The sequence below is a fragment of the Alligator mississippiensis genome, chromosome 3 (assembly GCF_030867095.1).
Source record: "Alligator mississippiensis isolate rAllMis1 chromosome 3, rAllMis1, whole genome shotgun sequence".
Taxonomy (NCBI): Eukaryota; Metazoa; Chordata; order Crocodylia; family Alligatoridae; genus Alligator; species Alligator mississippiensis.
This window is the reverse complement of record NC_081826.1, coordinates 288,852,202-288,874,893: the sequence shown is the minus strand read 5'-3', so window position 1 is coordinate 288,874,893 and position 22,692 is coordinate 288,852,202. Positions and strand designations below refer to the sequence as shown.

Genomic DNA, 22,692 nt, shown 5'->3' with positions numbered 1-22,692 from the left:
TTGTACTACCATTTAAAACACACCACACATCAGATATCATAAAAATAACAACTATCCCACATTTTAATTGCTGCCCATCAAAATGGGCACTTTCTGCAGTAGCCACATTCTCTGTAAACTGAATTTCTCACAAAGCAAGATGCCCTGGGTTCAGCAACAACCTCCAGTCTCTGGAGCCAGTGGCACAGCAGACACAAGCAGTGGATGATGCACTTTAATGGGGGATAGAGAGGGTACAGCATTATGGTGCTACTTCCTGCTGGCCTACTTGGAGCAGCACTAACTACAGGAGGTCAGCTGCTTTAATTGCTCTCCCTATATGACTTACAATGTAAGGATATGGATATAAGAAGAAGTTAACACAGTGGGCTAGAAGAGTGTAAAACAGGAGTGCAGCATATTTTTTGGAAGATTTACAGCTGAATATCAATTTCCATTGAAGAGTCTTTGTCAATGGACTACACAGGTATCTGTTTCCTCATTATAAAAAAAAAAAATGGGTTGGAAACAGTACCTAAGACAACATATAGACTTTTCAAAGGGCCAGCATTTAAAGATACTGGAAAATAATGACCCAAAGATTATCATAGTAACACACCTTCCTAGACAAAAATAGACAGGGATACTTCAGTATAATTTTTATTGTTCTATTGCGAGGCACAACAGAGCTTTCACAGTTCTCATTCTAGTCGGTAGTACAGGGTTTGATGGAAACGTCAAATAGTCCAAAGTCCCATTTACTGGTACGCAGTAGGAAACTTATTTAGAGAGAGACTCCAAGGCAGATTTGGCATTGCTATGCCACACATTTCATTATAAGGCAGGTTCGGTGACCAACAGGCAGACATTATTTTCTTAAGCAGTAAGGAGAATTTTGCATTTAGACACAAAGTTTAATTCAGTGGGAAGGAGTTTATAGAAATATTTTTTAAAAAGTGAGGTTATATTGGCATTACACTTAATTGTCTATGAAGAATAACTCAAGTCACTCTGTTCTGAAAACAGAATTTTCAGCCTTTTCATCTTGCGGAATTGTCACCAGATCAAACTTGGTAGTGACGCTCCGTGTTTGTAACACAATGTGATCTCTTTCCACTTTTCCTGTCTTTCCTTTGCTTGAAGAGGATGTAGCAGCTGTTTAGGACTTAGTTGCAAAACAGAACACCAAAGTTTCCAAATTCTCTCTTAGGCAATGTTCTCAATGATGACAGCAATACCTTGGCCGCCTCCAATGCAAGCTGACCCAACTGCATATTTGCCACCACGACGCCTAGACAGAAAGATGAACAGTAAGAATGGTTTCCCCTAAGTGAAATCCAAGTAGTGGCATCCTCAATTCATTCTGGAAAGGAGATATTTATTCCACAAAGCATTGCAGTTAAGAGGTTTTGTTCACTCAGTTGAAGAGGGTGTTTTGGAATAGGATTCCTGTTTAAACTGAAAGCATGGACATCAGCTCAGACATGGTCTAAGTATTTCTTTAGAAGAATTAAGATCATTCTGAAGGATGGCATGATAGGGATGTTCTTCAGAATTCAAATTTGTTAAATTGGCAAGGAGAAAAAAAAACCTTAAAAACAGACATCGTGAAGAAATTAAGGTTTCACCGTAGAGTGAATAGAACAGGTGGAAAGTTATTTCATAAACTAGTTCTTAAAAGAATTTTAGCATTGCTCTGCAGAAAGCATTAGTTGAGATGTATTACAGAACATTAAAGCAGTTTCATAAAAGCATAAGTAAAAAGACGATAGCTTCTGTACTGAAAAAACACATGCAAAAGCAGTTTAAACCAAGATTATAGAGAAACAGCTCATGAAGAGATTGATACAGGAAGGAATCACAGAAAGGGGGCCTGAAGCAACAAGCAGGCAGAGGGGAAGAACAGGATGACCTGGTGTAACAGGACATTTAAAGAGAAGACCTGAAGCCAAGTGTGAAAGGTCTCATTCAAAGTCCACTGAAGTGATGCCTCCCATAACTTCACTGGGCTTTGGATGACAGCAAAAAGGAGAAGGGAAAAGCAGAATTAAGGCAGGAGGGAGTAAGAGAGGAGCTGTAGATACTGACAGTGAACATGCAAGAGGGGGCAGGTGGCCAAGACATGGTTGAACAGTAAGGCTGGAAGACATCTTTATAACCACACAGAACTCATTTTGCCCCTTGCTAAGCAGATGCAAGTACAACAGCATCACATTTTCTATCAAGGGCTTCAGCTACATACGCACCTTAATTCATGAACCAAATGAACAGTGATCCTTGATCCTGATGCTCCCAAGGGATGACCTAGAGCAATGGCACCTCCACTGACATTAGTTTTTTCAGGGTCTAGACCCAAAACTTTTTCCACTGCCAAGTACTGGGGAGCAAAGGCCTCATTGACCTAAAAACACCAAAGAAATAATCAAAATGTAGGTACTTTACTTTGCAGAGTTTTCAGCAGTGCATGGACAGCAAGGGTTAAATGAGGCATTCTTTGCACAGTTTTTCAGGACATCCCAGGTTAGAACAACTAAAGCTTCTTTATTTTTGAAGTGTACTTAGACTTTGTGCAAGTTCCCAGACTCACCCAACTGGCAAACTTAAATCTCCTCTATCATCTGAGCAACACAGAACGTGACATGTTCTGACGTATCCACAGAGTGCACAGCACTCTGGCATGGCACACACAGAATTTTGTAGCAGCTTTATTCAAAGTTAGAGAGTTTTGACTGCAGCAAGAAGAGGATCAGTAATCCTGGCAGTAGAGCAGCCCCATGTTACTTCTCCTGAGGATACTTGTGTGTGTGTCATGCTATCCAGACACTTTCAACTTCAGCATGCCTTAGATTTGTTTGGATGACTACAGACCAGAAACTGTAAAGATGGAGAAAATCAAGTTTGATAGCTGAGCCGAGGTCAGCTACTACTTTGAACACCTAGAAAGACATATGGAGGTGACTAGGATTGTGGGATTAAAAAAAAATGAGCCGACTGCCCTTGCTAAAAAGATACAAACAGTAGCAGAGTTAACAGTGTTGATGTTTAAGTCATGGTATGCAAGTCCCAGCATTACCAGTCCACTGAGAGGAGTGGGAGTGTGCACATATCTCAGACTGATTGTTTAAAGCTACCTTCAGTTCACTGCACAGTTTACAATGCCTTCATATTTTTAAGATTCTCTTTTGATTTAAGATTTCTCTTAAGATTTCTACTTTAACTGTTTTAAATTAAGTATAAAATATGGAACATGAACCTGGAATACAATACTATAGTAAGCTTCTATATGCTGCCCCATCATTAGACCTGGCTTGAGAGTGATAGTGAAATTCTCCATGAATTGTGCAGGCAGATCTATCTCCATGGCCTCTCAAGGACATTTCAAAAAGATTTCCAGATCTCTAGGAACTAAGCTCAAGCCACCACATTTCCACACATAAGGAAGTACTTTTAGTTGCTCCTGATCATTAGTAGACACACACAATTGCTTAAGTGACTCAGGAAGAACACATGCAAGCTAAGCTGTAAAGTCCAGGAAATGTGAATTGTACAGAAGCTTGCAGGAACACTGAAAGAACCCTAGTTATATACACCAGCAGGTTTTGGTATAAACTGTATTCTGGGCATTCTTTTTAGCCCACCACTCATCTGAGGAGAATGTACTTGATTAACAATCTTGATTATCCAGATCTTCTAATGACTTTCACATTCCAAATCTCACTGTCCACACCATACTCCTTACCTCCACCAAATCCATGTCTTCAAGGGACAGTCCTGTTTTCTTCAGAGCTTCAGTAATGGCAGGCACCGGGCCTATAAGGAGTTATGCTTCCAGTTAGTCGTTGAACACAGTATAGCGAGCTAGCATACATGATACTCTATGCAAGAGGCTCATCAAGATTCAACTCCCACTCCACCTTGCAAACGGATGCTGACCAGGTTCCCCAACACCCTGGGCCCCTCCTAAGCATTAAATGATTTGAGACAATCTACTTAATTGCCTTTTTTAGGCAGTTTGGGGTGTAAGAAACTCAATCTTGATAAACTGTAGGAATGGCTATTCTATAGCCTCTTCAACCCACTATCCAAGAGCGCTTAGAAGTCTCAATACTGCCTTCCTCTCCATTCAGCCAACAGATTTAGTAGACTCTTTCATGCTGCCCTTCAAACCCACACAGCGCTCCCCATAGCACAAAAAGGCCTATCACCTGCTGTTAACTTTAAAAGGTTTCTTATATTTGGATGAGTGGTGGTTGGCAGCATGTGTGGAACTGACAGGAGGGTTTGCTTGTGTGGGGGTTTGGGAAGGTAGGTGGTGGGTGAGGGGGAAGGGAAGAGGGTGGGAAGTTGGACTTCTTGGGTTTTGGGTGGTACGTGAGAAAATCCAGTTTGTGGGTTGTTTGTTAATTGTAAGCCACCCTGAGCCTTTTGGATAGGACACGTTATAAATCTAATACATTAATTAGATAACTGCCCAAAAAAAAGTCTCTAAGTCAGGGATGGTCAACCTGCACACGTACCACAAGTGGCACAGGCAAGAAATACGGTTTCAGATAGGGTAGGGAGCAGAAAGCAGAACAGTCCATTAGGCAGGAGAAGGGGACCAGAGTGGCTCTTGGGGACAGCAAAGGCCTATATTTGCAGCACGCCCACAAAAAATGGATGGCCCCCATTGCTCTAGGTCAGTAGTTCTCAATCTTTTCAGCCTTGAGGCATTCCTTGGAAAACCAGCTCCTGGTTTTCAGTTGTTTTTCTGACTACATAAAAATAACAGCAATTCTTCTGTTACAAAGAACTCAAAGACCACAACAGGTCAGAATACTTTAAACACTATGGATTCCTATTTAAAATCCCTGGATTTATCTTATGAGTCATGTTTGCACACCTAACAGTGCTAACATTGTGCTAACATTGTATAGCATCCCATATCACCCCGAAAGGATCTCAAGGCACCCCAAAGTGCTGTGGCATCCTGGTTGGGAATCACTGCTGTAGATCTCTCTCTCCCCATGCAGACTTTAGAGAAGTCCACAAGGCGGCAGCAAATGCCCCCAATCTCAACACTCTCTCTTCCTTGTTGAAAATGTGTTTAATTGCAACTTGGAAGTCCATTGTTCAATTACTGAAAGTATTATGGTTGAAAACAAGATTCCAAACAACTCTGTAGCCACTGTGACTTCTTTGCAGCTGCACCCTAAACCGAGGACAAAATATAAGCTGTGAACAAATGCAAAACACAAAGAAAATGCTGTTACATAATGCAGAGAAAGACTTGGAACATGGCAATGCCAAGAAAGAATTAGGATTGACAGTGCACAGATCAGATAGGAGGCTGTAACATGAATAAAAAAAATATTAAAATATCTTGGTTTAAAAAAACAAAACAAAAACCTGCCACGGTCTCACCTTGAATAAGGTCTAAGCACTTCAGCTCTGGGAAGATACTGGCAACTCAAAGTTCAAAGAATGAAAATAACAGAAGTGGATGAGGGATTGGTAGGATAACTAAAGATCAACTCAAGGAAGGGGCTGTTTCAGGCCACTGAAATTATTTAGAAGAGTTGGGATCTGGACCAGACCTTAAATGAACATACTCACTTAAGGCTTTTTAGGGTGCCGACAGATATGCAGCTTCCTGCTGTAATTCATAGTGCTTCATGAGAAGTGCCATGAACTACACCTGTCCCTGGGACCCAACAGACGTTTGATGTTGTGTCCCAGGGTTTGGGAGATGAGCTGCAGTTATAAGGGCTGTGTTTTTGCAGTTGCTCTTCCCCTAGTTCTGCTCCTCCTCCCTCCAAGCTCCAATGCCGTCTTCAGAAGAGGAAGGGACTGGAGGGAGCTTGTTTTTGGGGTTCCATAGAATGAGGGTTCACACTCCTGCCTGATCAGGCATTTTTAAAGTGCTCTGCAGCTATGTACTTCTGTCTATGCACAGCTGAAGACATGGACAACTGTTGCCACCTTAGTCGGGGGGGGGGGGGAGGGGGGCACATCCCCTGCGACTAGTCCCGCCAACTGGGTCCCCCGTGGCCAATCTCGCTGCACAGGGAGTTCCCCCACGACTAATCTGCAGCCGCTTCCAGGAATGGCTGCAGCGATTGGTTGGCACTTGCAGGGGGGGCACCGGTGCTCCCACCTGCCCCCCCTGCCCATCACCTAAGCAGCAAGCACGGACAGTCACTGGCGCTCTCCGGGGGTGAACATGCACCCCCGTGCACCCCCTACACGATGCCACTGGCTGTAAAACATTTTCAAATGGTAGCTCATCACATGACAAACTATCACATCTGTCAGCACCATTGTCTTGTTTGTCAGTGCGCCAAGCGTGCACTGAAAACATTACACGTGGACAATTAGTGCCAAAAGAGCATCCAAGATGAACCCCCTCCTGTTCAACAGGGGTGGGGGAGGGAGGGGGAAGGAGGAATTGCATCTGAGTACAAGGCAGGAGGGAAGGGGAAGGGGCAGGCAGCTGCTGTGACTCAGACTCTGGCCTCTAGCCCAGGTTACAGCCAGAGTCAGAGCTGCCCCCTCCTCTGCCTGCTCCCTCCTGCCTGCTACTTACTGTCAGGACTGGCTCTAGCTCTGACTCCATTCCCTTCCAGGTATGGAGCACATGCAAGCTCCAGCCCGTGCCTGATCACACAGGAACGGCAGTGGCAGCTTCAGCCCTAGGACACTTCTGCATGGCCAGGGAGAGGCGGGAGCTTGCATGTGCTCTGTGCCTGGGAGAAAATGGAGCTGGAGCTGTGCCTGACAGTAAGCAACAGGAAGTAGCGGACAGAGGCTGTGGGGAGTAGGAGGGGGTCACAGGCTGCAGGAAGGGTGAGTGATAGGGGTCCTCCTGCCCTTCTGTTGGTCCTTTCCCCCTGCAGCAGTGAGAGGGGAAAATTTAGAAAATCTTCCAATATTTTTTTATGTATAGAATCTAATTACTGGGGAAGTAGGGGGTGGGTCTTAAATTAGAAGTCATCTTTGATTCGGGTTAATACAGTAAACTGAACATCAGGGGAAACGTCCTAATTGTGAAAAAAAGTTCTTCAGAGAATGAAGAGAAGCCTATTCACCTGAGTTGCTGCCTGTAAAAGCAGTGCACAGCATACTAATATGCAAGGCTCAGCACTTCAGATATTTCGTAAGACAAGGAAATAAAATACCATTCTGCAGTCAGGTAGAGAGACTGACGTTGTCTCATAGTGGACTCTTGTAACCCACTTCTTCATAGCTGATGTCCTGTGGGGTCCTGTACTAAGTTTAAGCAGAATACTTTAAGATTGTTTAATGCTACAAAACAAAATCTGCTGTCCTGCAACTTACCAATGCCCATGATGTTGGGGTCACATCCAGACACATGGTAGGCTACTATTCTAGCCAGTGGAGTAAGACTGTGCTTTTCAAGTGCTCCTTCACTGGCAATGATGACTGCACCAGCCCCGTCACACACACCCTTGAAATATAGAAGAAAAACAAAAAACAGTCTCAGTGCATTTGCTCTACAGTTGTTTCACGCCTGAAACACCCAGGTTAGAGGATCTAGACAGCAAATATTTATTACAAACCTTTAAAAGAATTCTGTTCACAAAAGTGAGTTTATTTTAAAAAATGAATCAGATTCTCTTCCTACTTAGTGGCTTTTGAAGCTGGAGGTTAGATAAAACCTCCAAGCCTAGACCAATGTTATATGGAAGGGGAACAGATTTTCGCTGTATAAAATCTATTTTTGGGCCTCTCCACACATGCAGGTAAAGGCACAATAGGATATAATACATGATCCACACAAATTGCACCCCCTGACATGATACCCATGCATGGCAGGAGGCACAACTGTGGGATCGCACCTTAGATCCCATTGCATCTTGTGTGTTCAGGGGGAGCCTAGGTTCATAATCCCAGGCTCCCTCTGCACTGGCTCCTGCAGCTGCAAGCCCAACAGTGGATGGAGCTCAGCAGGGCTTGCAGCACGGGCAGCGCTCCCCGCACTGTCCTCCTCCTAATATTCTCCCTGGGATCCCTGCTGTGCCGCCACCCCTGGGGAATACTCTGGGCCTGTGCTCATTGTGTGAGGGTCTGGCAGTGACCCCTCAGACTCAGCAATACCTGCTCCAGCAGCCGTGGTGCCTCTTCAGGCTGAGCCAGTCGCACACTCAACCCTGCTTCAGGGCTAGACCAGGTCCCGCATAGCCTCAGCACCACAGGTTGGAGGAGCAAGGATGCAGCACACCCAATGGAAGTTGCCCTACTGGGACTGGACCTCCCCTTCCCCTGGGGTGAGCTGGGGAGGGCCCAGCCTGGCAGAGCCCAGGTCCAGGCTGCAGCAGCACAAATGCAGTGGGAGGCACAGGAAGCCCATTGCCCTGCCTGGGTCCAACCACTGTGGAGGGCCCAGGCAGACCCATCACGGGGCTGAGAGTTTTGCTGCTTCGGCAGGAAGGCTCCCATCTCTCCCCTATGGGGGTCCAGCACCCCTCCCCCCAAGACAATGATATCCAGGCACAGGAGAGGTCTGCAGGCCCAGCTTCAGCCTGGGGACAAGGGGCAGCCTGTGGGGAACCCCCTAGGTACTCAGCCAGGCCCACCACCCCCTGGCCACAGCTCCTCACCAATGGCCTGGAGTCTGCACAATGCTGGGCATGTGGTGAAGATATAAGGGGCTGAGGCCAAGGCTGTCCCTGCCAGAGGTCACTAAATTAGGTATGAGCTATCAGTTAACTATTTAATTGATATAATTGGAGGAAGTTATACGGATACATTTTTTAATGATATTTACATCCTTAGTAGCTGGATCACAACTTAAGGACTGATTAGCTGGGTAATCACACCTTAAGTGTAATACGCCTTAGATGTTTTAAGACTCAATTTGTAGACCTCTGTGCCATCACTAACAAAATAACTATTTAGGGCTGTTCCCATGTGCACTACTTTCCAAAGGCTTGTACTGCGTTCACATCCTGTGTCACGAAGGAGGTCAGACCACATGAACAGAGCGGTCTTTTAAAAATCTATTAATTTACAGTACTTTCTCACATACCACATGCCCCCAAATGAGACATGCATGTTGTTCTGGTAAGATAGAAAAGGGGAGGGGGATTATTTTTCCAGTGATAGTTGAATGCTGATTGCGGGGATTCCTGACTGTAGCAGCTTTGGCTGTGAGTAAATTAACATTAGCTCTGACTTGGAAGGGTCCACCTCCTCCCTGAGTCTGGCAGAGGGAAAAGCACAGAAACCATTTGGCAGAAGTGTCTCTATGCTTGCGTAAGTCACTCACGGCAGCTCAAAGTGGTTCTGTTACTGAGAAATACACTGGAGAGCCCTTGGCATTTTATCGGCACACAACCCTTTTTATATCAGAATTCAGACATTTCAGAAACTGTGTGCTCACCGAAGCGTTTCCAGCAGTGACAGTCCCATCTTTCTTAAAGACGGTTGGGAGCTTTCCCAACTGTTCCAGGGTAGTCTGGGGTCTTGGATGCTCATCCTGAGCCACGCTCTCTTTTCCTTTCTTCGTTTTCACTTCAATAGGTGCCATCTCAGCGTTAAAATAACCAGCGTCTTGAGCTGCAGCAGCAAAAAGGAAATTACCAGGTTTACAGAACATGAGAAGCAGGTGTGCAGATATGGTTTCCTTTTTATGCAACTTCATTGTGGGCTGAGGAGATTATTTAGGGATATTTTTAGGCTTGATTTAGTCTGCTTAAATTAAATTTTAAAATTTGGACCTGACAGTACATCCGAATAACTTTACCTTTAAATAGCATACTGCTTCTGAGATGCATCTATAAACACTTTAACAATAATGTGAGGATCTAATATGCAATTTTTAAAAGCTAAACACGTAGTTCCCAGTGAGAAGCTCTTCCTGTGTTTTCTAAGAAACAAATATTTTCACTATGCGCGGACATTTTGCGCAATGCTAAGAAGTTTGCTTTTGGGAATTGCCTATTTTTTTTAGCTTTATTTATTAATGAATTCAACTTACCAAGTAAAAGTTAACACTTAAAGGAAGAGCCACACCAGGAAGTTCTTGCTGCCTCACCCAGAATGTCTCTTGGGATGCCACACTTTCTGGATGCTGTTTCCAAGAGAACTTATGCTACTGTCACACAGTCAGCTGTGACTCTGGAAAAATCTTTTTTTCCTGCATTCTGCTTTCCAAAAACAAGGGGCATATTTTATTTATTTTGGCAGGGGCGGGGCACGTTGCATGGGGAAATATGAGATTTCCTTTTGTAGCTCAGATAGCAAGTTAATTGGCTTTCTAATTAATATCATCAGCATGTAATACTTGTTTCTTATGTTATTCCCTGTATATTTGGATTATTTCTGACTGATTGTGGGAATCATTCCACTACCATAGCAAAAAGGAAGTGTGACAATGGGCATCCTTGTTTTGTAAAGTAAATGTTCAGTTATCAGAAAAAATCCTCTTTATATAGTGGCATATGAATTAGAGTATAGAGCTGATATCCAGTTTTGAAATGTTGGTCCTAGTCCAAAAGCATCTAAACTTCCAGTTGACCATCAAAAGCTTGTTCAGTGACCAATGATAAAAACAGGTGGGGATTCATTAGTCAACTCTGTGAGAAAAAAATCAGATCTAATATTCTGTGGATGTTATCAAGTCAACACATTGAGCATTTTTAAGAGCACTAGCCTGTGCCTTAAATCCATTTATGCTCAAAGCATAATTATTTATCCAAACAAGAAAAATTTCCCTGTAGAGTCACTTCCTGAACAGCCAGAATTAGGTCTGGAGTCACAGCTTCCAAGGAAGCCCTAATTGGAATATGTCCAAAGGGAAAGGGTAAACTTAAAATAAACCCTTTCAACAAACCTTTTCTTCCATAAAATCTTCACATATAGTTCTATATTTAAGCCCTAAAATAACTGGAAGAGATTAAATTGTTTCTCTTAATACACTGGATGCCCAATTGGACAGGCAGGTCTCAGTTTAGAGGTAGGATTTAACCCGAGGCAGTGAAACTAGCATTGCTGCTTTATTATATTGCAGTTTATTGAACTGTATTCAATTACTCTTCTTTGTGTGGATTCTCTCAGAGCAGCTAGGAAAAAAAAAACACATTATGAAATACAGAAGTGTAAATTTAAACCCTCAAAAACTAGCAAGCTGATAGTCTACATTCTGAAACTACTTTCAACTAATGCTTTCAAATGGATTAGAGGTAAAGATGATATTACAAACTTCTACATTTTCAAAGTTTACTGACCCGCTTTCCATCTCTGTTGCGTTTTCAATGCATATCGGTCACAGTCCTCTCGTGTGATGTTATGTTTTGCAGCTAGATTTTCTGCTGTAACTCCCATAGCAGTTTTAATGTGTAGGTCTGTTAGGCCCGCCCATAAAGTGTCTTCCATCTGCCAGTGACATTATTGAATAGAATGTTATTTGTATAGCAATATTATACTGGAAGTATATTTTTAAAAATGATTTACCCACTAATAATTTCATTTTGAAAAGCAGTTATAAGCAAATACACCTTTAAATATGTTATTCCAAGTGGATGCACTTGAAATGCCTCTGTGATACTGGCTATAATAATTTGAGCAGAACTGATGTAGCGTACAGAAAAAGACAATAGTCTTTTCATCGTTTTTTGAGCAAAATTAATCGTTGAAAGGGATTCCAGAAACACAGTTGTGCATTTGTCTTTCAATAATGTCCAAATAAAATATGTTCAGTTTACAAGTTTACTCTAAACAGCCTCAGAGTACGTGTTCACTGCAGAGATAACCCAAGCTAGATGCACAAGTTACTCCTCTTGAATTAGTCTAGCTTCAGTGAGAACTGAAGAACTACTAGAAAGCAAAACTGCTCTTAAGTTGCTCAGCTCACAATACAGTTGCTATCACTCATGTGATACACTTCTGGGGACACAGCTAGTGGGTCACTGCACTATTGTATATGCAGTATGAATTCTATTGTATGAATTCTTTCCAGAGAACCATAGAAGAATTTGTCCATCACTCCTATTAGCTAGAGGGGAGCTGTGGCAAGGCACAGGAAGCCTCTCTACACTCAGATTTTAGTCACAGGCTAGCCAACTCAAGTTAAAAGCTCCACTGCACTCATGTTAAGAGCTTCTTGTGTGTTGATAGGTCTGGAAAAGCAGCACTTGCATTAACGCTGCAGCATAGACAAAGGCTGATAACTAAGTTGTGGTCTTTACTGCAGCAACATCAAAGTTGCACGGGCCAAATGACATCTCCACCTACACCTGAACAAGCCCTTTGCCTTCCAATTATTCCCTCAGTGACATTTATGCAAACCCATCTTCTTCAGCTGGATTGTGCAAAAGTAAATTGTTGAAATGGTGTCAGCACTTGTGCTGAAGATTCATAGCAAAGGACAGATTCTAGCTCACTCCCTTTTGCCCATCTTACCATTGCTAGATCACCAGAAACAAAAAGAGAAGGTTTTAATTCAGCCAAAAGCATCAAGAAATACAACTCCAATATACAAGAAGTGGCCCTACTGAGTAGACAAGCAACAGCTTTCAGAGCATGAATGTACATTTTCCATTTGATACAGCAGCAAACTCATCATCACACAATTAACTTAGGTGTAAATTGTTAAATAATTCTTTTGCTACTGAACAATACAATTCACAGCAGTTTTCCATTCCAGATCACGGGGCAAGGGAAACAGTGCAGGTGGAATGGCTGTGCATTTTTTAGCACCAACCTGTCCATTATTTTCTTGACAGCCATTTCCCTACAACCTCATTTATTTTCAGGTCTCAGTTTCTGAGCTTAGAAGCATTTTTCTTCCCTCCCTGGCCTGCTCCCTGCCCCATGAACTCTATTCAACACTTCAGTTATGCCAAGTACTCTTGAGTTCTGAGCGTTCAACATTCACTGGCAACACTCACCCGATGTGGGAATTAGCAAACTAGCAGACCTAACAAAAGCTTACCTGGTTCTTACAGTTCTCATAAAAAATTAGAAGTTACAACTTCAACAATTTATGTTTGAACCTAACACGCTTTAATTTTCATTATGAGCTTTTCAGTTCTGGGCTCAGTGTTTTCTATTATTTCTGTTAGAAATTATTAATAAAAAGAAAATCACATAATCAGACCTTAAGATCCACTCCGAATTTTGTTCCAAATCGAATGTTTCGAACAGCATAAGGAGCTTGGCTCATATTTTCTGTTCCACCACAAAGAACCACTTCTGACTCATTAAGGCAAATCTCCTAGAAAATAAAGATGAGTCACATGCAGGTTTTAGGTTAAGATTTCTGCAACAGAGGCAACTGGTACAGTAAAATATTGCGCAAAAATAGGTAGAAAACTTAAATAATGATAACTGGTGCTTATTTGGTATTCATTTGCAAATAAAGTCCTCCAAAAAGCAGTTATATAAATAATTAAAGCTCCAAAATGCTCTTTTAAGTGAAGTATCATTATCTTGATTTTGGAAGGAGAGGGAGAAAGGGAGAAAGAAAGATGAGAGCAAGGAACAGAGAGACCAAAGACAGAAAGTGTTCAAAAGTGGCCTCCAAGTGTGAGTGCCTGCCTACCCTGTTAGACTGATACAAATTAGGACCAATTTTTCATGAACATCCATGGCTACCATTGAGTTAATTTAAGAGTGGTGAGTAGATAAAACAAAAAGCTACCCACAAGCAGCCTTTATGCAGGGACCCTGAACATCAGATGCTGATTTTGAAAATTTTGGCTCAAGCAGCTTCCCTAAACTTACAAAACATGTTACTGGCACAGTCATGAATACGAACCTGGAAGTCCCAGCACAAAATCCTTCCAAACATGGCCTTATCAGAAGCAAACATTCAGCCAAGCTCATTTGTTTAATTAAACAATTCAAAAGGTTTCTTTATTACAGAGAGGTCAGATATATTAAGGAGGAAACCCTTTTAGTATCTACACAAGACAATTTTATATTTTACTTGTGTAGAACCTCAGGAGAAAGTGCATTATATAGCTATTTAATATTTGTGTGTGTATTTAGGCAAACATTTTGCTTCCAAAACAGTGTAAATGACCATTTGGGTTAGAGTACTTCAAATATGATAAAAATCTTAGTAAAAAAAATTATTCAAGTGTGCATTCTAATGTGACTCCCTATATTCAAGGCAACTTTCTTTAAGTAGATCAGACAGACTCTTCAGGTTTCACCTACACTAGAAAGATAAAAGTTGAGTTAGCTACCTCAATAAGACATATGTTGCCATATACCTCAGGCTTTTCCCTGATCTAGATTATATCTATTTCAGTGTAATTGTCAAAGTCCTTGATGTATTTTTCCAATATAGGTAAAGTCCCATAGAATACTTAAGCAACGTTAGTTTGAAAGCAGACTCGTATAATTATAATTGTAACACTGCACTGTCTGATTTCAGTGGCGAGAGCCGGATCTGAAAAAAAAAAAATTTTTTTTCAGACTCGGAGATTCCTATAAAACAGAAAAGGGAGAAGTTCATCAAATTAATCAACTTTCCAAGTCTGCAGTACTCCAATGTTTTGCTATGACTGCTTTCTTAAGTCTCTCCTTAACACCTATGTTTACTGTGATGCCCAGTAACAACCAAACACCCTTCAATTCAAGTCCCTGCTGTGGCTCAAACCTGTAACACTTGTTTCAAACATACAACCCTTCTCTCACTATGGTAGTTGGAAAGTTACATATAATCCGTAATCTTTATAAGGTATAGTCCATAGAATCATAGAAAGTTAGGGCTGGGCACAGAGGACATATCTTGTACCTGACATCCACTGGCGATAGACTGGAAACCAGAGCCACAGAGTCTGTTGACAGTGAGGGCTGGAACTGGGACAGGAACTCCCACACGCAGACCAACATGTCTTGCAATATAAGCTGCATCTGCAGAGCTCTAGAGATTGAAAGAAATAACAGCTTTTTTAAACCGCTAATTTCCTTGGAGACCAACAATCTCTTGATCAAATCGGGATAGGATAATGAATGACATGAAGTAAGTGTCAATTCTGGAAGATAGGAGCTGTCTTTAATACACAAGCCATAGCAAGCACTTAAGACTTGCTTCAAGAATATCTTCTTCTAGTATCTCCTGAAAGCCACCACACAGGAAATAAGCAAGAGACCCTTTTCTACCACATATCATGCAACAAATGGTATTACAGTTGAAAAAAATCTGAGTTACAGGGTATAAGAGTATCTCCTCCCTCCTAGTAACTGTGTATGTGACTTGCTGACAAAGAACCAGACCCTGATTGGTGAGCAACAACAATTTAAGTTACAGTTGTAGGTGCTCAAAACACATGAGGATTAGGCTCAAGGAAAGAGGCAATGAAAAAGGACAGGTAACACACTTAACTAGTCTAGTGAAATGTCATTCCTCAATTTGTTGTTTAAATACAAGCAAGTTACCAGCCATACAACTCCACTGCTTGAGAATCAAAACATTTGTGTGTATACTGGTCTGTTTAGAGCCCAATCCTGAAACAACTTCTGTAAGATCGTAGGGATTCACTACTGCAAAACTCATTTCAGGATGAGGAGCCTGGATTCTATGCTCTAGAATGGTCCTCTCACTATACTCATGAAGCAAAGGACACAGTATTAATACAGAAACAGGCACAGAGGGATAACAGCACTTATATATGTTTGTTCATGATTTCTGAGGAAATCATAGAAATCATAGAAATTAAAGGCTGGAAGGGATCTCAAAAGGAACAGCAGTGTTCAGCTGATGGGTAGGGAACATGCAATAAACTGCCATTTCATTCTGCAAGTTCTAAATACACAAGTGTACCAACAAATATATTATTGAATATTCCTTACACATTGGAGGGAAGGTGACTGCAACCGTGCCAGGGCAAATAAAGGGGATATTTTAAGTGGATATTGATTATTATTTTAATTTAGTGCTCCAATTTATTTTGCACATAGAAACATGCTTCAGGTCAAGAAAAGCATTTGTATCTTGCACAAGAGGACAAGGAAGGGAAAAAGAAAACTTTCATTCCAACAGACAAGGCTCTTTGGGTAAATCTGATATCTTTAATTAGACCAACTAAATCAAATGGCAAAATTCGATATCTTCTGGTTGTAGCCGTGTTGGTCTAAGGACAAAGGCAGACAAGGCTCTTTGGGTACATCATTCCAGCGAGCACACCACAGTCTATTTCCTCGCCCAACATACTTTGCACCCAAAGGTTTGGACTGAAATGAGGATGGAAAAATTTGTCTAGGTGTCCAGCTCCCAAACCATTCTTGTAAAAACACAGTGAAAAAAAAGAACAAAAGAATTCAACGACTAACTATAAAAGAAAAAGGTTCAAAAGGGTGAACTTAGAGGTGCACCGATACATTGGTCCACATTGTATCGGCACCAATAAAAGGAAAACATCGGCACTAGGGGGGTTTTTTTTGGCTGATGTGACCGATAATGTTGCTGATAAATACTGCATGCATGTGCGCAGCATGCATAAAGCCAGGCGTGCAGCCTGGCAGTGTGGAGAGCAGCATCCAGCCAGTAAGTCTGAGGAGGAAGGAGCAAGGAGGGGCAGATCGAGGCCCCTGGGGGGGGAGGGAGGGGCTGCCTAGTTGGGGCGGGGCAGCGTGCAGGATGGAGACAGCAGCTCATCTGGGGGCACGGGGCAGCAGATCCCACCACAGCGCGCACCCCCAGGGGAAGCATGGGGGCACATGCCCTCTGGATCAGCGTGCAGGGCAAAAGCAGGCTTATGCTGCATACTCATGCTTGGGGGATGCGCTGGACTTTTCCTGGTGGCTGCACTCAGGCCAGGCTGAGCCAAATGGCAGTGGTGCTGGGAGGGGGGCTACGGCAGTGTCTCTAGCCCGCACCATAGTCCCCAGCCCAGCCTGAGTGCAGCCGCTGGGAAGAGCCTGGCACAGGCCCCAAGCTCACAGCAGCAGCCCACCCTCGCTCCGTGCACAGATTGGGAGGCATGTATCACCCATACCTCCCAGGGGTGCACACAGCAGCAGGAGCAGCCACCCCCCACCCCCGCAGCACCCAGATGAGCCTCTGGCTCCATCCTGCACCCCACCCCACTGTGGCTGGGCAACACCTGCCCCAGCCCCACCCTCTCCCTTGCTGCAGGGGCCTCTATTTGACCCCCCCTCACCCCTTTCCCTCCCATGCCCCTAGTTCCCTCCCCCCACCCCAACAGACCTACAAGCAGGACGCTGCTTTCCAAGCTGCCAGGCTGCATATTGGCAATCGGATCGGTATTGGCAGGTACAGCTGGTGAATAATCAGCCATTGGTATTGGCCAAAAAAATCTTTATCAGTCCACCCCCTAGATGAACTTACATCTGCAAGAGGAACAAGGCAAAGTTCACTCTATGTTACCATTTCTTCAGCCCCCTTGAAAAACAGTCACTAAACCAGGCATTTACCCATTTGCAATATGTTTAAAACACATGAGGATTAGGCTCATGGTTTAAGAGAGAAAATATGTAGGTTTAAGAGAGAAAATATCCTATGTAGACAAAGATAATTTTTAAGGATGCAGCCTGCTTTGTGCCTTTCCACTGTATGTACTTTGGCACAAATATTTCTTTTTCAGAACCATTTTCCTATCAGGGCTACATACCATTCTGCTGCTATACAACTCATGGAATACTACACGGACCTGGCATTTGCTTAGAGAATTTTTGGTAATGTGAGTGCAATAAGCCCCAGTGTATGACAGAAAATATGCAGTTCACCAAAGCTCAAAGACAACTTGGTGTCTGTTCAGTTCAGTATCTTGAGCTGCAAGCCTTTAAACAACAGCAACATACTCATGGGCTAGAAATTCCATTCCGTTTCGTCAGACTGCATTTCAGCGCAAGAGCAGAATCCCTAGTTACAAATTCCTTATAGCAGTAAAAGAGAGAGTCACCCTGTTCCCGGTAAGGACAATGGTAGATGAACACAGGCAGAATCAGCCTCTCAAACATGGGAGAAAAGCACCATGCTGCTGCACATCCTATTTGTACCCCTTGATTTATTTTTAGCTCTTCCAACAGCTCATCTTCCCGATTTAGGCGGCTATATATAGAAACACATAATAGGTGGGTAGGAGGAGTGTTTCAGTAACTGGCTACCATCAATTTTTCTGTCCTACCAACCTGCATGACATTGCCAACGATGACACTATCAATGATCTCAGGAGAGACTTTCCCAGCAGATAGTGCAGCACGAGCAGCATACTCAGACAGGTCAGTGGCTGTGAAATCTTTGAGCCAGCCTCCATAAGCCCCAAAAGGGGTTCGCTTGGCTGAAACAATAAATACACCTGCAACACACAAAAAGAAAAATGCATTTAGATTAGAAGGACAATGAACAAAATTGCTTATATTTTGCTTAAGCAAGATACAGGACACAACCGCAAGAGAAGAGAACAAATGGACACTTAAAAAAGCACAGAGGAAGGGCATTTTGCACTCAAAAGCTTGTTTAACATCCTTCCCAATTATACAACTGGTCCAATAAAAGATATCACCAAAAATCCCTTGCTTCACTGAATAAAGAGCCATTTTGGTTGAATAGCAGAGGTAGAAAAAGCCATCTAGAAGGACAGTGAAGCTACTGGATGACACCACCAACAGCAGTTTAATTCGGTACCATTAGTAACCCACTGTTTTCACATTGTGGTGGGAGAAACCTCCCTAAGGTCCGTTGTCTAGCTGTAATTTGATTGACAGACAACGCGGGTAAAGAAAGACAGCTGTTTATTTGCTCGAGCAAAGACCATAAAGCCAGCAAAAGGCAAAATGGCCCCCCCTCAAGGGTGAGGCGATCTTTTATACTTCTTACAACAAAGCAAGACTATATGGTTAATAAAAAGCAATACTTGGGGCGGTGCTCTATAAATCTTTGTAACAGCATATTTCTATTAAGCTGAACTAGTACTTTTTAAAAGCTAAAAGTTAAGTAACAGTAACATTATGTTAGCAAAACCTTACACAGTAGAAGATACTTTTCAAGGACACAACCAGTAAGCTCAAACAATGGTTTCTCTGTCTTATCTTACTTCTAGCTGTAGCTGATTTTTTTTAGCACACAGACACAGATTCACTTTTTAACTCAGAAAATGCTTGTTGTAGTTAAAATGATTACTTGACACAAGCAAAGGCCTAGCTATCATTCTGCCTTGTGGTCAGCTGCATTACTAGGCCACAGGTCATGCCTTGTATTCAGCTGTAAAGCTAATACTTCTTAAAAATCCAAATTATTATAAACCTAACAGTATGCTTTCAGAAAACTATTCTATTTCAGGGCAATGACAAACCTGCGGACTACAACATGCATGACCTTGATTTGACAAGTCCATTGTTAAAATTGTATTTAGCACAGTAAACATTCATAGTAGTTAGACTTACTAACATTTTTTTTTATTTTAAGCTTGCTAGTTCATTAATTTTTAAATAAAAATATACAAAACTAGTTTTCCTTTCCAGTGAGTAACCTGGGGCAGAGTCCTTGACAACTAAGGTAACTTTGCCAAGTTACATAAGAGTCTATCTAAATCTCACTAATTAAGATTTTGCCTCAAAAAATGTATGCCTTCCAGCCACCAAAATGCAATTCATTATGCACAACTGGCAGAGAGCATCCGGAAAATTCAGAAGCCAGCGATCAGCAAAAGGAGTGCAACACAGGAGATGCCGACTCACCTTGGTGACCTTTTAGTGCCCAGCAGTTCCTTACACCCTTGTCCAAGGTGTAAGAAAAAAAACCCCACCGAGATTTATTGCTCTCCTTCACAGGCATCAGGAAACTTTTAGAGTAATTTCTATTTACTGGAGGTCAACACCAGAACACAGCAGAGAATTAAATTGTACAGAGCATGCCATGGCTTCCCATGCTCTACCCTTTCCTTCACAGAATATCTAAATCAGTGTTTCCCTAACTTTGGATACCTGAGACATACTTTTTTTCTAAATTAAAATTGGTGGCACGCTTCACTTTTACATCAGAAAAGACACACACACACACACACAACCACTACATAAGTCTTACACAGATACACAGAATAATACTACATAAGACTTTTGTAGTGATGCCCAACCTTTCGGCCCTGCCAACCAGATGAGTTGTGCTGGCTCAGTCTGCTGGCTCACAGGGTTGATCCTGCTATGCAGGCCCCATCAAATTGGCAGTTGAGGAGTGGTGGTGGTGTTAATTATCATCACTCCCATGTTTCCAGTCCTGCGAGGAGCCCTGCAGGCCACATCACATCGCTGCAGAGGCTAGATCGGATATAAAGCATCATTTTTCACACCACACTTCTGCCTCTCTCATGGCACCACAGCACATTCTTGGGAATCACTGATCTAAAGGAACTTGTCCTGGAAATCCTTTTCCGGACCCCATAATGAACATAGCTGAAAAAGTTAAGGGACCACAAGAAGTAACCTGTAAAATCTTGGATCCAGACAAGAGGTAAAGAAGGTAAGGAGGCAAAGAACAAACATCAGACATGAACTCTTGCTCAGTCTGAACACTGTAGGCTAATCCCGCTCTGCAAAACCACCAGAATAACTTGTTGAGGCAGGCATCATTTCATAACTCAAGACCTTGAATCCTGAGCTAAAGTTACGCTCTTAGCCAAATCAAAAACCTAAATAAAAAGCATTTTTGTAGTGCAGCTACACATAAGGCCTGATAAAGGTACCACTGCATTTGGCACTTCACTCAGTCGTATCAAAGACAGTCCCAGCCCCGAGGAGCTCCCAGTTTAAGTAAATGAAGGAATTACTTTTCACTTTATTCCCAAGACTACTTTTCACTGTGAATGTATTACTATTAAGAGACAGGTTAATTTAAAATGTAACTGATGTCTAGCAACTCCATAGGCCTGGACAGGATGTTTAAAATTCATGCACCGCCAACAAATTGGGAAGATTTAAGATATGGGGACATCCCTAAATCTCAGAGGGCAAAATCCTGACATGAAGGGCAGTCAGCAACCTCACAATCACCAAGAAACAAAATGATTCCTACAAGCCTGCAGTCCCTGGACAATAATATTAGGCTCGGTCTTTAACCACGCCACTTAATGGGTTTATCCAAGCTTTTTCGTCAGCAAGATCTCTCAATAACAAGGTGAAACAAATAATGAGAGCACAATTTACCTTTGCCTTCACAAACAAACCTCCTTCCAAAGGTTAAACGACATAGAAAGAGTAATGATCTAAGAGAGATTGGGTAAGACTATGACCCCCAGACAGATACTCTCCTGTTTAATCAGTCCCCACCGAGTCCCAGGACCTGCTGGTCAACCTCCTCCCGGCCTTAGCCAAGCTAGCCACCTATCTCACCAGGCAGGAGGCTCTGGCTGGGACGACCCTAGAGGACTGTAGGGCCACTTTCCTGTCCTTGGTCTGATCCCATCTCTGGGAACAGCTTCATTGGGCAGTGTCCACTGGCTCCATTGACTCATTCAAGGGCACTGTCCAACATGCTTCCTCCCCAGCGCACTAGTTTTAAACCTTTGATCTCCACCCCTGTCAGTTTTATCATCACTGATTTCTTGGGACAAATGAGGTGTCCCTAGTGGCCCCCTCATCACGGGGGACTTACAGTTTCACCTGGTGAGCTTAGGCCCATGATTCCCCACAGGCCTGTTTAATCAGAGCCCCACCCGGCCAACGTTCGACTGTCACCCATGGCTTTCACAGTTGTCCAGCTGGCCTAAAACGTGACACCATGGCCCAGAACGCCCCTCGTCCAAACGAACCCGTGCAATTTCAACGTAGCCCACGAATGAGCACTGCTTTCCCTCCGGGTCACTCCCAAACATTTTCTTGTAACCTGAGGACTGCTCTTGTTCGGCTGTCGATCGAAGAGGACAACTAAAAACCAGATGGGAGGGCGGGCGAGTGGGGTCATTCCCCACAAGGGTCAGTCACGTATACACAACGTGCCCCACGTGGCAGTCAGAGCTGGACAACAGGCGGGTACAGCCGGGACGATGCTTTCGCTGCGATGGTCCAGGAGGCACAGGCCGGGCAAGGTCTCATAAGGCCCCACCTGCCCCTCACACTCCAGGTGCGATTGAGCAGTGGTTTGCAACTGCAGGGGCCACGCTGACTGGGGAAACAAAGAGGAACCAGCCACAAAGTTAGTCCACAAAATCTGTGGACTAAGGGGCCTGTTACGCTTTACCCCATGAGCCCACAAGTGCCGATCGGTGTCAGCGCCGGCTTGGAGCAATCGCACCTAAAGGCGAAAAACCTTCTCAGACAGCGGTGACTTGCCGCTACGGGCCTGCGAGCGGGGGCAGGACGAGGAACTGGAGCTGCGACTTGCGGCTGGTGAAGGGGGTGACGGAGATCCTGGGGGATGCACCTCGCAGCACAGCGCAGCACACCTGTGTGGAGCAACAGCACCTCGCAGCGCGGCGCGGCTAATCCTGCCCTGCAGCCGTGTCTCTGACAGAGACATAATCCGTGTTTAAAACCACTTGTACGTGTCAGCGCAGAGATTGAGCGCTCCAGGAGCCGCCCCAAAACACCAGCAATAGCGCCGCGCTGCTTCCTACCCACCAAATGAAGCGAGGCGGGGGATGGCTGGGACCCAGTCAGCTGCGGGAGCACTCCCAGCCGACAGGACTTGCCCCCCAAAACCCCCGGCCCGGCCCGGCCCGGCCCGGGCCCGCGCCTGCGCCTCACCTCGCAGCAGCGCCATAGCCAGTCTACCCGCGCCGGAAACGGACCGCCCCTCCCCCCTCC

The 22,692-nt window shown here is 43.6% G+C and overlaps 1 protein-coding gene across 1 annotated transcript; it reads right to left on the bottom strand.

Moving 5' to 3' along the window:
* Positions 1–623: 623 nt before the first annotated feature.
* On the bottom strand, positions 624–22,686 carry ACAA2 (acetyl-CoA acyltransferase 2). Its single transcript, XM_006260017.4, has 10 exons — positions 22,633–22,686; positions 18,085–18,251; positions 14,726–14,854; positions 13,079–13,195; positions 11,208–11,355; positions 9,362–9,537; positions 7,297–7,426; positions 3,719–3,789; positions 2,226–2,380; positions 624–1,270 (listed from the first exon to the last, which is right to left on the bottom strand). Exons 1-10 carry the CDS (start codon positions 22,646–22,648, stop codon positions 1,186–1,188), a joined length of 1,194 nt encoding a protein of 397 aa, XP_006260079.1. The 5' UTR covers positions 22,649–22,686; the 3' UTR covers positions 624–1,185.
* Between the last annotated feature and the right edge of the window lie 6 nt (positions 22,687–22,692).

Bases quoted from the DNA above. Each gene is read 5' to 3' on its own strand.
- ACAA2 (XM_006260017.4), bottom strand. The intron at 9,538-11,207 runs GTCAGTAAACTT...TTGCTGCTGCAG, and splicing joins GCAACAGAGATGGAAAGCGG to CTCAAGACGCTGGTTATTTT. The intron at 1,271-2,225 runs GTGCGTATGTAG...CTTTCTGTCTAG, and splicing joins CATTTGGTTCATGAATTAAG to GCGTCGTGGTGGCAAATATG.